The sequence below is a fragment of the Puma concolor genome, chromosome C1, assembly GCF_028749965.1.
Source record: "Puma concolor isolate L17-30 chromosome C1, mPumCon1.1.hap2, whole genome shotgun sequence".
Taxonomy (NCBI): Eukaryota; Metazoa; Chordata; class Mammalia; order Carnivora; family Felidae; genus Puma; species Puma concolor.
This window is the reverse complement of record NC_141674.1, coordinates 53,291,240-53,307,968: the sequence shown is the minus strand read 5'-3', so window position 1 is coordinate 53,307,968 and position 16,729 is coordinate 53,291,240. Positions and strand designations below refer to the sequence as shown.

Here is a 16,729-nt window from a genome sequence, read left to right as displayed (position 1 = left end):
AGAATTTCTGCAGCAGAAAGGATTTAGAAGTCTGAAAATGGGCTTTTTACATATAAACTGACGTACAGAAACTTTCTCATCAATAAGGTGCTCTCCTGAAAGCAGTGCTCTGCACAGAGCTCAAAATGCCAAGGTCAAATGAAAAGTCCATCCTTAACAGAGGGGGAATCTTTTTTTTCTCTCAAAGAGACAGAACCTTTCCCCCAACCCCCTCACATCTGCATATGGAAGTCTGACCTTGTTCACCCTAACACCCACAAGGCTACCTACATCTGAATGGCAGGATAACTCTACAGCTATAAAATCCAATATTCCATAAGGGAGGACTATATAATCTGCACTTTAACTAAACCCCCATCATTTCAGACCCACTGAACAAATCCCAGAGGTTTGCAGAGGTAAATATGAGGCTCGAAAGCTTTGTACTAAGAGCCAAAAATCTAGCCTGCCTTAGATTTTATTTTACAAGTATCCCCCCCCCCAAAAGCTGGCAGTGTAACAAAATTAAGAAGAGACTCTTTCCCCAATTTTCCCAGATGGAGGCAAGTGGCAGATCAATGTACAGCTCAAGGAGAGGAATTTAAATACAGTATGTGCTTCTCCTTTCAAAAAAGGAGAGAAGCCACTTCACATTTTGCCAGACAAAACCCTGTCCCCAGGAGGCCAGTTTCCACAATGAGATTGCAAAGGTGCTAGAAAGAGGCCAGTTGGGAGGAGATACAGGGCCATTTGGGCACAAACCCCCCACAGATCAGAGCTTTTTTTCCAAAGTGTCTCCTTTTCAACAGGGAAGCCTTTTAAAAACTACATTTGCTTTGGATCCCTACCTGAAAGACAATGTGTTGGGATCCGATTTCACCTTTTGTCAAGGATCGGGTGAGAAACAGTAAAACTGCTGTCAGCATCTTAGAAAAAGCCAAGTCCTTAGCTTATATGGGGAAGGGGGTGGGGAAGAAACTTAAGATCTCTAGCCCAGCCCTTGTGATGGGGTGAAGGTGATAAATGCCTACTAATCTTACCAACACAGCCCAAAACTGCAACATCTTAAATGTCTCTATGCAAAAACACAATTGTTTGTGCTCTGAACTGAAACATTCACCACTGGGGGGGGGGGGGGGGGGGGGAGATCCTAGTTCCTTCCTAACATTTTAGTTCCATTTCCTCTAAAAGTCACTTCACTTCTAAGAACTCTGTCAACAACCATCAGAAATAAGAAAACGCATGCGGAAAAAGTATAACGGAATCTGAACCTGAAAGATCTGCACAGAAAAGGACAACTAAATGATGTATCTTAAAAGCTGGTCTATTGTTAAGCAAATGAGGAAATATCCGACTCTATTGCACTTCACGGCCGGGTGTCTGCAAATAAATACAGAATTACCTTTCAAGCAAACCACCCACTCCTCAATCTCATCTAAAAAACCAAACCAAAACAACAAAACCCCAGCGTCTTTCCACTACAGTGTTAAAGGTCTGCGGGAGTGGCTGTAGGAAAACTATCATCCAGGGTGAAGACTTGGGGTTGGAAGGAGGCGTGGTAGAAGATTTTCGGGAGGGGGGGGGGGGTGGGGAGACGTCGGTAACCTGAATCCCAAAGTGACTCAAAACACCTCCCCACGGTGGGAGGTGGAAGGGTGGTCACAGTAGAATAGAAATCAGAAACCTATTCCAAGATCACATTCCTGGAAACTTCGCTCTTTCGAAAACCACATTTATCACCATTATTGCTAGAATGCATAAGGGAATGAGGTTATTTTACGGAAGAATGTTATAGCAAAGGTTTCAGACTCTTAATGTCACCTCAACCTCTCCTAATTGACTGGGCCTTTCTGACCAAGAAGATAAAATAATGGCAGGGTAGAATCTCCAGGTGGTTGCTGTTTAGCAATTTTTACTACTGTTATTAGGAACACCTTCGGGATTCCTTATACGCCGCCGGCAATCCTTCCATAAGCCCCTTCCTCCACTGAGGAGGACCAACACGGTAAACAATCTAGAGAAATGGGAACCTTATTCACGGTTTCCCCGTTTTTCTCCCCTAAAAAGGCATACACAAAACAAAAATACAGAGGACGGTGCGCTAAAGGACAACAGCAACAGCGGCAAGCAATAAAAAAGTCCCCCACGCCGGACCAGAGTCGGGAATCTACAAGGCCAGCCCCTCCCCCAATGCACCCTGGCGGGGAAAGGGAGCGCAGAGTCCACTCCTCCCGCCCCTCTCCGCCGGGACCTAGGTGGCCCAGGAGCAGCTGGGCACGCTGTGGTGGTGCCTTCCTTTCCGGCGCCCATCCGTGCGCCTCGGTCTGGGGGACACAGGGAGGTGGTCAAGGGGGTGAGGTAGGGGAGGAAAATCGTCCGAGCCAGGCGGGGCCGTCTGCCCCGGGATGGGTACACAAAGAGCAAAGGGGAGTTTGCAGGGGTGGCGGGGTGAAAACAAGACTGCGGGGGAAACTACGTGCAAATTAGGAAAGGAGATTCGAGGGAACCGCAGATTCCTTGCTAAGATAAAGGAGCTGCGGAGGGGGTGGGTTGTAAAGGGGGGGGGGGGGTAAAGAGGGTTCCGCGCAAGGGGCAGGAGCCTCTGCGGAAGAGAAAGGGAGAGTACCTGTGTGCATGGAAGAGTTGGTGTGTAGTCGGAGAGGGAGGGGGTCTGTGCAGAGGGCAGAGCTGTCTCGCGGAAAAGGGGGCTCCGTATATGCCAGAGAGGTCTGCCTGGCCAGTGGGACCTGTACTGGGGAACGGGACCGGGCTCTGCGCATAGGAGAGGGGCAGGATGCCTGGCAAGTTCGGGGGGGCGCAAAAGGGGCCACTTACCTGCATGGTGACGACCCCCAGTTCCTCGGCCGCCAGCCTCCGCATCTGGCTCGCCAGCACTTGCGCTTCGTCCAGGATGGAGAAGTCGGCGTCGGCCACGGCGCCCAGCAGCCAGCACGCGCCCAGGCAGAGCAGCCAGAGGGGCGGCCGCCGCGCCCCGGCCCCGGCCGGGCCGGACGAGCCCCGGCAGCGGCGGGCCAGGGCGGCCGCCCCCGCCGTCTCCTCCTCCTCCGGCTCGCGAGCCATGCTGCCTCCCCCCACTCCCCGCCGACGGGCTCAAGGCGCCGAGAAGCGGGGAGGGAGCAACGGGAGGTGCGCCCAGGGCCCGCTCGGCGCACCCCGCAAAACTTTCTTGCCCTTCTTCAGGCGCCTCTGCGCGCCGCGGCGGCGGCGGCGACTCCCAAACTTAGGGGGCGCCCGGCTACAGCGCGGGAGCGCGGGCGGCCACCATCGCCGGGCTCCGGCGGCGGGCGGGAGAGGAAGCGGCCGCCCGTTCGCTCCCAGGGACCCCGGCGCCGGCGCGGCCCCCGCGGCGCGGCGGGCGTCTCGGAGGGTGGCGGCGCTCGCACCGGGTGCGCGGGCCGCGGGGCTGACAGTCGGAGCCGCGTAGCTTTCGCTTCTCCCAAGTCGCGGCGAGGCGGAGGCGGCGAGGGCGGGCGGGCGGCGGCACCGGCAGAGGAGGAGCGGCGCTCGGCTGCGAGGCTGCAGCAGCCACCCGAGCGAGGAGGGAGAGAGGAAGGTTTAAAAAAAAAAAAAAAAAAAAAAAAACAACGGAGGGGGGACTGAGTGAGAGAAAGAAAGAAAGCGGCGGGGGGAAAGGGAGGTGTCTGGTGCCACCACGCTGCACTCCGGCTCCGTGCACTTCCCGGCGCGGCCGCCGCCGCGGCTGCGGTGATTTATGGAAGGAGGGAGAGAGGCGGGGAAATTCCCCCAGTCGCCCCTCCTCTTTTCCCCTCGCTCCCGCCTCGGAGTCGGCCCCCCCAGGCGCTGGGGGCTGGAGAGCAGGCTCTCTTTTCGGGTTCTAGCCCTGCCGGGATTGGGGTCACTAGGCCCTTCTTGTGGCCGGCGACAGCGACCCACCCCAGCTCTCCCCGCCTCCGCCAACGCGACGGACCCCGGGATCCCACCCTTTCTAGGTTCCACCCATCCAATGTCCCTTTAAGTTCTGGGAGGCAGGCTTTCTGCCTGGCAGAGTTTGGGGGAGGAGGGGACCGCCGTTTGTGCGTCCACTGCTTCTCTTCGGTGTTATTAATAACAATAGCACTCGTAGGATCAACAGGTTTCTTTCATTAACCAGCGACTGTGTGCCCAGCACTGTGCTCTGGGACTTGTGTACGTTATTATCCTTTAATCCCACCACATCCCTATGAGGTACGTATCTTTATCCTAAATTTTTAGGTAACAGACTGAGGCCTAGGTAGAATAAATTGTCGAAGGTCACCCAGGGGACAAGAGGCAGATCCGGAATTTAAGGCCCTTGCTTTTAAATGTGACATAGTTCTGTCTCTGTTTGGAAATGAACCATCTGATCCCATTAAAAGCAAAACAAAACCCACAAAACTACTGAACGGGAGTTCTCTCCACACATCTGCCAAGCATGGGGAGGCAAGGTTGACCTTCCTCTTTATTCCTGGCTTAGGGTCTCTGAGAAATCACCTGCTGGAAGCACCTGGAACAAGTGGATGGCTGGGGTGGGGGAGGGGTATGGTAAGGCCGCCCTGCGTCCTTCCAAGTGTTGTGAGGTTGCTACTCTAGGTTCCTAGAGAACAGAGCCATGCCCCAGAAGGTGAAGGGACTTGCCTAGGGGTACCTAGCAGGGGTGGTAGTAGGACTGTGACCTGTACTTAGTGCTCTCTGGACTTTATAGTAAAACCTTCTGTTGTACTTCTTGACTACACTGTGTTAAACACCCACCTCTTATAAGCTTTCCTTGGCCCAATTCCTCCTTGTGATCATTTCTCTGTTCTGAATTTCCCGATCAGTGTTGTCTCCTATACTATATGTTTTCATTTTGTGACATTCTGCTCTCTATGTCCCCTTGAGACAGGCACATCAGACTCTTGCTGCTTCATCATACCTGTGATGTTTGTTGTATGTAACTCGCACAGGCTACAATGAAGGGAAGTTTGTTGAGGGCAGAGGCCAATCCACCTCCCCATCATCCACACGTAGCTCAGTACCAAGCCCAAAGTAGGTGCTGTAAAAATGAGGCTTTAATTAACGATGGGATAAAAAAAAATCTACCTGTTGTCTTCCACCCAGAGTTGGACTGACATTTGGCAGAGAGATGATCCTACAACTTCTTTTTAATTATATATTATTTCACATGACAGTGAAACAAAACATTTTAGCCCACTTGGTAAACAGAAGAGAAAAAAACAAAAATAATGGCAGCTAGCATTATTAATGTTTTGTACTGGATTCTTCAAGATTACTGTCATCAAAGTTGTCACACATCTTTAAGCCATCCTTCTGAAACTCCTTCAAAATGGCTTTTCTTTCCTTGCCCATCCCTTGTATATTGGTATTTCCTGGGTCCTGTTTCTTGAAATTCTAATCGTATGTCCCCCCCCTTTTTTCTCTAAGGTTCTTCTTGAGGAGTCTCATGTATGCTCATGCCTTCAATTATCTCCAAGACATCAGAATTTTGCAAACTTCTAAACAAAGCTTAATCTCTTTTTTGAGCTGGATTTCCATTTTCCCAACTGTTCACTAACTTTTCTAACAACTATACCTAACTAAAACTCATTACTGATTTCTGTCATTCTCCATCTAAATCTGCATCTGATTGCATACTTGGGTGGATGTCACCTGCTCTGTGAGTTAGGCCTCTTACTCCCTGCCTCCGCTGTAGCTCCCTGCACATGTCTGCTGCCCCCCCCAACCCCGCTTTCCATCTGTATTACTGCATTATGACCACAGTCTCCTCCCCAGTCTCCGTGCAGTCCTTCTTACATCCCATCATTCTGTTCTCCAGGCTGAAACCAAAGTCATCTTTCTAAAAGTCAAATCTGAACTTGTCACTGTAACCTAATCATTTCTGTTGCTTCATCACAGAGAAATAAAGTTAACGCAATAAGCATGGCTCTTTGTGCTCTGGTATGTCTTTCTATGCTTATTGAAGCCACTCTGCTCCCTTCCCCCCAACATATGCCTCACCTCTGCTAGAAAACACCTTTGCTAGCAGTCTTGAAAGCCTTCCCCTTCTTTCCACCTGGCAAGCCCTTATTCAACTGAGATGTCACCTCTGTGAAGCCTTCTCTCACCCCCCAACAGAATTTATTGCTCCTTCTGTCCTGCTCCAAAGCTCTCTCCTGAAATGTCCTCCCACATTTAACAAGCAGCATTATCCATTTGAAAGTCTTGTTTTCTCCATCCTAATGTTTCTCATTAGGTCCATGGCCACCTGTAGCCTTGGGGCACTCTTAAACTGTGAATCCTGTGCTCCACCCCAGGTCTACCGATACTGAAGCAGAATTAGTGGAGGGGGCTGTGTCCTGCAGTAAGCATTTTACAGACCCCCCCCCCCCCCCACCACCACCAAATGAGTCTTAGGAACTGTTTGCTGTTAGACTGCAAACAGAGCTCCCCAGGATGGTAAGTTATTCATCCTGGAGCTCTAGCATTTAGCCCAGTGTCTACACCCAAGGGATTTTTTTTTAAGTTTATTTATTTTGAGACAGCAGGGGAGATGCAGAGAGAGGGAGAAAGAGAGAATCCCAAGCAGGCTATGCATTGTCAGTGAGGAGCCCAATGCAGGGCTCAAACTCACAAACCTTAAGATCATGACCTGATCTGAAATCAAGAATCAGAAATTTGACTGAGCCACCCAGGACCCCTCCCCCCCCCCAAGAGATTCTTAATACTCAGAAAGTGTCACGTGATATATTCTACATTGCCAATGGGGAAAAGTCTCAGAGAAATAAAGTCATTTGCCTAGGGTACTACAACTTTTGAATAGTGGTACCAGTATGCAAACCTGGGTCTTTAAACACCGAATAGCAAGCTCTGAGGTACTAGTCTGGTGTCAGAGAGAATTTCACACATGTACACTTGTACGTGATAAACCAGTGAAAGGTTTTTTCCTGATAAACTACTAATCCTTAATGTCCCCAGCCCATATAAGTGAAATTGCCCCACCATTGACCCCTGCACAGCATTAGTTGACTGTCTTGGTGGGGGAGGGGGGAGTAGGGGAGGGCGACTGATTGGACCAGGGTAGGTATGTGACATGAAGATAGCCAATGTATCACATGGCAAGGCATGACAAAAAGATTAGCTGGGTCAAACAAAGTTTTACTCTCAAAAATTTTAGGAAATACTAAGAGGAAAAAGCAGTTAGAAAAAGCAGTTAAAACTAAAAGGACATAGGAGTCATAGAAGCCTTGAGTTCCATAATACATATTGCAGGAAATATATAGCCATATATACATACAGAACCATCTGTGTGTGTGTGTGTGTGTGTGTGTGTGTGTGTGTGTGTGTAAGTGCACAACCATATAGCATGATAGCTAACAGCATGAGTATTGGAATCAGAAAACCTGGGTTCAGATCCCAACGATAATACTTGCTAGTTTAGCTGTGTCATATCTGTAAAGCTTAACTTCTTTAAGCCTCAGTTTCTTCATTTGTACGATACAAACAATAATACCCCGAGTTTTCGTGAAAAGACACTTACCTAGCACCTAGTACTACCTACTAGTACTACCTTAGTACTATCACCCAATAAATAGTGGCTACGATTTTGCATACTGAAGCTAGGAAGGAGCAAACATCACAAATGAGTTAATAAAGCCAACCAGAGAGAAAAGAGAGTGGAGTACATAGAACACATGCCTTGTGAGAGACATCACCAAGAGCTAGAACTTTCTGGTTCCAATTCCAGTCCACATGTTCTATTAATAAGAGACTCCTTTTTCCTCCCCTTTGTCTTCTTTTTAAAATTTTATTTATTTACTTTTGAGAGAGAGGCTGAGAGAGAGTGAGCATGCTCACTCGTCCAAGCAGGGGAGGCACAGACAGAGGGGGGGAATCCCAAGCAGGGTCTGCACTGTCGCTTTCTCCCTCTCTCTGTTCCTCCCCCACTCGTGTGCATGTGCTCTCTTGCTCTCTCAAAATAAATAAACTTAAAGGATACACTTAAAAAAAATCGGATGCTTAACGAGCTGAGTCACCCAGGCACTCTGGGTGCCTTTGTCTTGATGTAACTCTGAAGATCAAGTTCAATCATCTATATAGTGAAGACACTACTATGTAGCTATTTGAACTAAAAATGTGATGAAAAGAGTGGCCAGTGGGCCACAGCTGTCCCTAGAAGACCGTAGACCACCATGAAACTTGCCTGACGGCTTTACCTTCTCCCCAGAGCCCCCCTGTACTCTTTGCTTGTCACCAAGTTGGATACCTGTTCATTACCTGTTTCCTTCCCGGAAGTTCCAGCACTTAACATGTGACCTTCCAATCGCTCATTTGTAAGTCTGTATTCTTCATCTTAATGTTTCTCAAAGTGTGGTCTACAACCACCTAAAGCAGAATCATCTGTCAGGACTGTGCTGGCTTCATTCACGCCACAGAGTCTAGCATGAGTCCAGACCCAGAGTAGAAACCCAAATGATGTTGAAACAAGGAATTGGGGAAAGATTTTAAAGAAAATCCATGAATCATTAACTCTCTTCAAAGAGGGGCACAAACCATTTTGTTCTTTGCTGAAAAAGAACAGACCAAGACTCCTCATCAAACTTGCTGCTCTTCCACACTTGGGGAGGTACAAAGCCACTTCAGTGATAGACCAGCTCATGGTACTCATTTGCCAAGATTCCCACCACAGAAAAACTCCATGTCAAACTGCTTTGAGGAACTCTTGGTCACATTTCCAAAACTGTGGCATGGAGTTTCTAAGCCACCACAATTCCCCTTTGCATGCTCTAAAGTGGAAACAAAACCCAACATAGCAATAAATTCTCAACCTAATGCTGCTGGCACTCCTCCCACTCAAAACAATAATTGGCTGCAAACAGCATGGAACCTGTGAACTCAGGGGGTTCAGGAGAATAGGATAGGTAACTCCAAGCGCAGATTCTAGCACTTGCTCATTAACTTCTACAGGACTTCAGATCTCGGCAAGTGTACTTTACTATTAAATGAATGGGAATGGCTAATGGTCTAGGCAGAATCCTGGAATACAGAGCCTCCCTGTTTTTTTCATATTCTTCCACTAATTTTAAAAATTGTCAGATTACCCATTCCTCTTCAAAGGAGGAGCTAGCTGGCAAAGGTAGAATCACAGTAATAGATTTAAGTTTCCCAAACCCTACCCTGGGTGGGGGACTATATATGGCACAACATATTTCTTGAACTCTTAGAATGTTTATGTTTTTTCAACTTCAGCATCAAAACAGAGAAGACAAGATTATTATTATGATTTCATACACAGGGAAACTGAGACTCAGAAAGGTTGAGTTGCCCAAGGTTATAGGCTAGTAAGCAGCAGAGCTGGGATAGAAACCCAGCTTGACACCAAATTCAATTCTTTTGCCTCTCTATCATGTGCCTTTCTCTGAATGAGAAAATAAAATAAAATAAGAAAGGAAATAATACCTGGCATTCAAAGATCCCTGCCAAGGAAACATTCTTATTTCCAAAGGACAGCTATTTTTTCCTATTAATTTCAGCAAACGTTTATTTGCTAGGTACTAGTAGTTTTACTAGGGATACAAAGATGAGTAAGATTGGCTGTCCTTTCCCCAAGTTACTGGGGAAGTCAGAGAATTTTAAGACAGATAATATCACATCCAGCAAGTGACTCAGGACCTTTCCACTTGCTGTTCCCTGTGTCTTACATGCCTTTCTTCCACATATCTGCATTTCACTGTCAAGAACTGTGAAGAGGCTGAGACTTTAACCTATTTGCAGGCCAACACGTCGGCCAACCGTAATCGCAAGGATGCTGGCAGAAGACAAAAGACTTTATTACTCAGCAACAGCCAGTAGCTGGAGGGTCAGCATTTGTGCCAGTTCTCCAAGCATCAGTTCCCTGGAGACATAGAGAGGGCCAGGTGGCACCTGCACACTTCAGGTGGCATTGAAAAGGAGGGATCCCAAGCTTAGATAACCCAAATCTTATTTATAAGGAAATGCAAACAGAGCTGCCCTTTGCCCCAGAGGGAGATATCTCTTAACGTATCGGACAGAAGGAAAACTTTCCCTTTGCTTCAAAGAGAGACATGATCTCTACCTGACAAAGCTGTTCACTAAACAAACATCATTGAAAATATAACAGAATAATAGGGCACTTAGTATCTTGCTCACAAAGCATGCAAAAGGCAAGAAACCCATGAAGAATTGTCTCCTCAAATCACCTTTATCTAGTCTAGATTTAAATATGAAGGGAGGCCTACCCTCACCCTTCCATTTAGGACTGTAACCCCTATATCCCTCCTTCCAGGAACTCCCTATACCTTACCTCTCTATTGCATTTACGCCCTCTAACATCATGTATGTTTGCTTACTTTCTGTGTCTACTGTCAGCTCCATGAAGGTGATGATCTTTTTTTTTTTTTTTTTTTTTGTCAACATATCCTCAGTATCTGAAATAATAACTGGCACATAATAAGTACTCAAGAAATAGCTACTGAATTAATGAATGGAATATGGAATACTCTAGAGAAGGAGGTTATATATCAGGTACAATGGAAAAGACACTTAATCTAACCTGGAAGGAATTCAGAGAAGGCTCCCTACAGGAGATGTTGCCTAAGGAGTATCACCAAGGATAGGTACAGGTTACTCAGGACAAAAGAAAGCATCCTTGGAAGAGAGATAACCATTTAAAAATGTACCAAGACCAGGGCGCCTGGGTGGCCAGTTGGTTAAGTGTACAACTTCGGCTCAGGTCATGATCGCACAGTTCATGGGTTTGAGCCCTACATCAGGCTCTGTGTTGACAGCTCAGAGCCTGGAGCCTGCTTTGGATTCTATGTCTCCCTCTCTCTCTGCCCCTCCCCTGCTTGTGCTCTGTGTTTCTGTGTCTCTCAAAAATAAACAAATGTTAAAAAGAATTTTTAAAAAATGTACAAAGACCAGGGGTGCCTGGGTGGCTCAGTCGGTTGAGCATCCGACTTTGGCTCAGGTCATCACCTGACAGTTTGTGAGTTCGAGCCCCACATCGGGCTCTGTGCTAAGAGCTCAGAGCCTGGAGCCTGCTTCAGATTCTGTTTCCTTCTCTTTTCCCCTCCCCTGCTCACACTCTGTCTCTCTCTCTCTCTAAAAAATAAACATTAAAAAATAAATAAAATAAAAATGTACAACACCAAAACAAAATATAAGAAAAAAAGGAACCTAGAAGTTGGGGGTTTCTTTTCTTTTCTTTTTTTTTTTTTTTTTAAGTAGGCTTCATGCCCAATGAGGAGCCCAATGCTGAGCTTAAACTCAGGATCCTGATATCAAGACCTGAGCTTAGATAAGACTCAGAGGCTTAAATGACTGAGCAACCCAGGCACCCCTAGAAGTTAGGGATTTCTATAGCATAGCAGCTAGTGGGAAGGGGCAGCAGACAATGCTGTTGGCAAAGACACAGGCCTTGATCCTTGGCCAAGGATTTGGACTTTCTCCCGTGAAGAATGAGGAATCACAAAAAATTTTTAAGTAGAGGAATCACATTTTAGGAAGATTACACTGGAGTCGTGTGGAGGATGGATTTAAAGCAGGGACACTTTACTCAGATTCATTGAACTAAGTAGCAACTGAAAAGTACCTAATATTTCTAATGAGGATGTTGAAATTTCTTAAGGAAAAGTGTGATCAAGGTTTTTAGTTTAAAAAACGAGAAGGGGTACCTGGGTGACTCGGTTGGTTAAGCATCCAACTCTTGGTTTTGGCTCAGGTCATGAGCTCACGGTTTGTGAGATTAAGCCCCTCAGGCATGGAGCCTGCTTGGGATTCTCGATCCCTCTCTCTGCCCCTCTCCTGCCTGTGTGCTCTCTGTCTCTCAAAATAAATAAATATTTTTTAATTTAAAAAAAATTTAAAAAGACAAAAAATAAAGAATATCCAGAGCTTTGGAGCACCTAGGTGGCTCAGTCAGTTAAGCGTCCGACTCTTGGTTTCAGCTCAGGCCAAGATCTTGAGGTTCATGAGATTGAGCCCCACATCAGGCTCTGCACTGTCAGTGCAGATCCTGCTTAGGTTTCCCTCTCCCTCTCTCTCTGCCCCTCCATCACTCATGCTCTCTTTCTCTCAAAAAAAAATAAATAGTTGAAAAAAAAGAATATCTAGAGCTTTAACAAGATCCCTCATGGCTTTTTATAAGCATAATAGTAATAATATAAACTTAGGGAGTCTTAGAAAACGAGTAAGATTTGATTCTTAGCCAGTCATTTCTGTGTGCTGAAATTGGATGACTCCATGGGCATGGTGATGCTTTGATTGGACATAATAAGCAATATAGTTCTTTCCATCTTACCAAAAGTCTAACATTTTTCTAAAACCTATTTAAGAGTAATATAATTATGTATAAACCAAATCAAATAACTATAAGGCAAGCATCTTCTATATGCAAGGGACTGTGCTGCTGCTGAGTTTATACTCTGGCTAGGCAGCCAAGACTTGGAAATATACAAAGTGAAATGACAATGAGAGATTTAAACTCCAGATCAAGGCTACAGTAGAAGAAATGAATTGCACAAACAATAGTTTGCTTAGTGAAGCAATGACTATATATGGAGATGATATTAATAGCTGAAACTCTTTGTGTGCTTACAAGGTTCTAAGCATGGTGCTGTGTTTTAAATGGAATTATCTCATTTAATCCCCAAAGCTATAAGACAAAATAATAAGAACTAACATTTGAGCTCTCACTAGGTTCCAGGCACTGTCGCCGTTTCAATGGTTTATTTTATTTCATTCTTATACCCTATTTAGTAGGTATAATCATCCCTGTATTACAGATTAGGAAACTGAGGTTTACCAAGATTGAGTTTCTTGCCAAAGGTTTCACAAGTATTACATGATGTCGTCATTAATTAAATCCAGGCCATCAGTCCTCATTACAGTGCTCACCTGCTTTGTAATAACAGGTGAGTATTATTATCAAATCCGTTTCACAGTGGAGGAAACTAATGCTCAGAAAAGTACAGCCATGAACACATGTCTTCATGAAAGCCAAAACACAGGAACTTAACCATAAAACATCTTGAATGATCAGAAGTGTGAATGGCAGAGATTTCATATTTTATCAACGTCATCCAGCTGACTTGCACGTGAACGACTCTATAAGCAACCTAGCGGTAAATGGGGCAAACCAGATTCTGATTTTTAAAATCTTTATCGTTCACTCACACCAGGCACTTCAGTATCTTTCAGAGAGCAGGGATGTGACGGGTATGCTTCATACCCTTATGAGTTTTTACAGCTTGGTGGCAAACACAGATACTGAACTAGCAACTGCAAGAACAAGTAACTGCAAGTGAGGAATTTTACAAAAGGCAGACACTTTCGGATCAGTGCTCCTTTTGTACTGATGTCCTCACAAATTCTCCAGAATTTTAGGATTCCTACTGCAGTGGATGTGTGTACTAAGCATTGTAACTTCACCCTCTAGCCCCAGGAGTCAGGAATAGGGGAAGGAAAGGAAAGTGCCTATTTGTACGTTATCCCCCCCTCAAATGCCCAAAAGGGCCCTTGCTAGCACTGTACTCAAAACTTGTAATGGAAACCTCTAAGAAAAGCTTGAAGACCTCTCTTTCACCTGCCACTGGTCACTCCAGTGTCTCCTGGTCCATGTGAGTCCACTCTTGATCCCAGATTCTCACCTTCAGTGTCTCAGGGTTTGATAAGTTGTGTTGGACCCACTACTTCTGTATGCCACCTCAGTCACATTTGGATCATTCACTCTCTGGCACTAGGGCATCTTAAAGTTGGGTATCCTTGCCCTCAGCTCACAGCACTGACCAGGCAGACCTGCTTCCTGCCTGACCTTAAGGGAGAGGATCACACATGTACACCTGTGGGTGTCAAGGTTGTAATGAGAAAGTCATCCTTGAAGCCTTCTTTTAATCTAGTTAAATCATTTCCTTCCCCCAATATGTGTTTATCAATGATCCCACATGAACATTCAGGATGACGTGGAAATTCTTAGCACACAAGGACTTGCATGATCAGGATCTAGACATAGCTTCCTGCTCCCCCACTCCCAACGCACACCTATACACCCGCCAAAACAAGCCACTTGTATCTCTGACTATAGTTCCTCACTGTTCTCCTCTTCTTGGCCTTTGCTCGTTTGATTTCATCTGCTTGGAATATCTTTCTTCACCAGTCCAACTGGCTAAGGGATTCTTATTTTTAGAAATTCAGTTGGAATCCCCTCCCCATAGGAAACCTTTCTTGATCATTCTGCCCGCTACCCTAGGTGGAGGGAGATGTCTCTTTCCCTTGTTCCCCACCCAGCCTGTTGTAGAGATCGCCTTTGCATCACAACTGTTAGCTCTTGAAGGTCTTTCTCAGAGGGTGGTCACTTACTTGAGGGTGAAAGAAACTTGCCTTTAGCCTTTTAATTTCTTATTTCTGAGCAGCAAATGGCATATAGTGGGGACTTACTAAACATTTATTGAATTAATGAATACTTGGATTAACCACTTTCTACTTTGCCTTCTTACTGATTTGGAGAATATGAAGTGTTTGCAGAAATATCACATGCTTATAGTGACCAGGCAGGTAACATAAATGCATTAACTGGCCACGTGGGACACATGTCCTATCTATAGGGACCTCTGGTGTAGGCACATGACGTTTCTTGGAGATGAAGAAGAAACCTTGGCAAGTTATCTACTTTCTCCTTCTGACAATACATGAAGGTTGATCTTTTTCCATATTTCTAAATAAATAGGTTTCACAACTTTCTCTGAAACTACTGTGTCAATAAGATTAATATTACACATCAAATTTACCTTCATCCTTCCTATTGGGTTGTCTGCCAAGTTTCTCTGCCCATCACCATGAGAGCAGAAACACTATTGCTCACGTGTTCTCTCTACCATTTAGCACATGGTGGGTGTTTAATTAGTGTTAGAAGAGTAATCATTGTGTGCAGAAGGTGAAAGAAAAAGTTCTGTATATTTAGTGAAAGAGTGTGACAATTATTTTCCTTTTGAAAATACGTTCAACCTAAATGTGATTTGTTATTTATATAATCTTGTCTTTTCTATGCCACATCAGCAACAGGAAAAAAAAAAAGTTTATGTGATAGTCAAAAAATTACTTAGCTCACATCTTCTCTATTTTGGTCATTCACTCATTCATTCATCCAACAATAATCTAGGCCCATTATGTGCCAGGCCCTGTGCCTATTACTCCAATTCCACTTGAATCCGGAGAATTGTTTTTAGTTCACTCCAATTTTCTTCTGAGACATCCAAACGATAGCTGTTTGCCAGAATGTGGCTCTGAGTATGGAGAACAAGCTTCATAACAGTGGCTTTGGAAACATAAGATCTTGACGAAGGTCTTCCCTTACCAGGTCCCGAAGCCCTTCTGGGAGGATTCTAAGTACTAAAACCTACCTCTTTTTGTGGGTGACAGTCTGCTGCTGGTCAGGGAAGAGCCCAAAGTCAAGTTCCAGATAGTTCTGCTGTTCTCTACTGTTTCTCATTGCTGGCTAATATCCCATTCCTGGGCCAGGTCCCATCCGCTGCTATGAACTAGAGGTGATTTACCATGAATTTAGCACCTGCTTCAACAGCAGAATGGATGTTGGCTGGAAACAGCTCACCACCACACCAATGCCCTCCCACATACTCTGCTTACGGGCTCCAGTGCTGATATCTACACCCAACAGCCCTGAGCTCTCTACAGGTACCACACACTCTGCCAAGCTGTTGATGCTCGTCCTTATTCAGTCTTTCCAAAAACTTAATGAGAGATACACATTATCATCCTCATTTTATAGATGAGAAACCTAATGACAAAGCAGGACTCACACACAAACTGTGAGGGTCCAGGCACTAAAACACGTCATCACTAAACTTCCAATAATCACCCTCTGAGCAAGACGGCTCTTTCAGTCAATAATAACAGTCAATATGGGGCACCCGGGTGGCTCAGTCGGTTAAGCGTCTGACTTTGGCTCACGTCATGATCTTGCAGTCCGTGAGTTCGAGCCCAGCATCGGGCTCTGTGTTGACAGCTCAGAGCCTGGAGCCTGCTTCAGATTCTGTGTCTCCCTCTCTCTCTGCCCTCCATCTCCACCCCTGCTCGTGCTTTATCTCTCTCTCTCTCTCTCAAAAATAAATAAACATTAAAAAAATTTAAAAAAAACAATAAGTCAATAGTAACAGTAATAGCAGACAGTAATAATAATGATTCTGTATGTGGTAGATTCCTAGCTGTCTCTATTCAAGCTCCCTTTCTTTCATAATAATAAAATCCTTAACTTTAGCCAGTACATTTTTGTACTAGCTAATAAGAAAGCATATATTTTTGGGGTGCCTGGGTGGCTTAGTTGGTTAAGCATCTGACTCTTGATCTCAGCTCTGGTCTTGATCTCAGGGTCATGAGTTCAAGCCCCATGTTGGGCTCCATGCTAGGCGTGAAGCCTACTTAGAAAGAAAGAAAGGAAGGAAGGAAGGAAGGAAGGAAGGAAGGAAGGAAGGAAGGAAGAAAGAAAGAAAGAAAGAAAGAAAGAAAAATTTTTCCAGTGCTTCTTGTGATTCTCTACAGCCATGTGACTAAGTTCTGGCCAATGAGATGAAACCAAAGTGGAGCAGGAACTTTATAAAAATGCTTTGAACTTTTTTGGCAGTATCCTACATAAGAAATACACTTTATATTTATTATGTTATGTTTTGCTAGGTTATATGTATATAAACATATACACTCACATATATATTTCTGAAACAAAGTTTTATGCGAGAAATACTTT

General features: G+C 45.2%; 1 protein-coding gene across 1 annotated transcript in view; it reads right to left on the bottom strand.

Annotated features, from left to right (window-relative positions):
• CACHD1 (cache domain containing 1) overlaps nucleotides 1–3,709 on the bottom strand; it is a 212,150-nt gene extending 208,441 nt beyond the window's left edge. The window contains exon 1 of the mRNA XM_086717196.1: nucleotides 2,815–3,709. Within this exon, the coding sequence (XP_086573322.1) occupies nucleotides 2,815–3,060 (246 nt within the window). The 5' untranslated portion in view covers nucleotides 3,061–3,709. The remainder of the gene's footprint in view (nucleotides 1–2,814) is intronic.
• Between the last annotated feature and the right edge of the window lie 13,020 nt (nucleotides 3,710–16,729).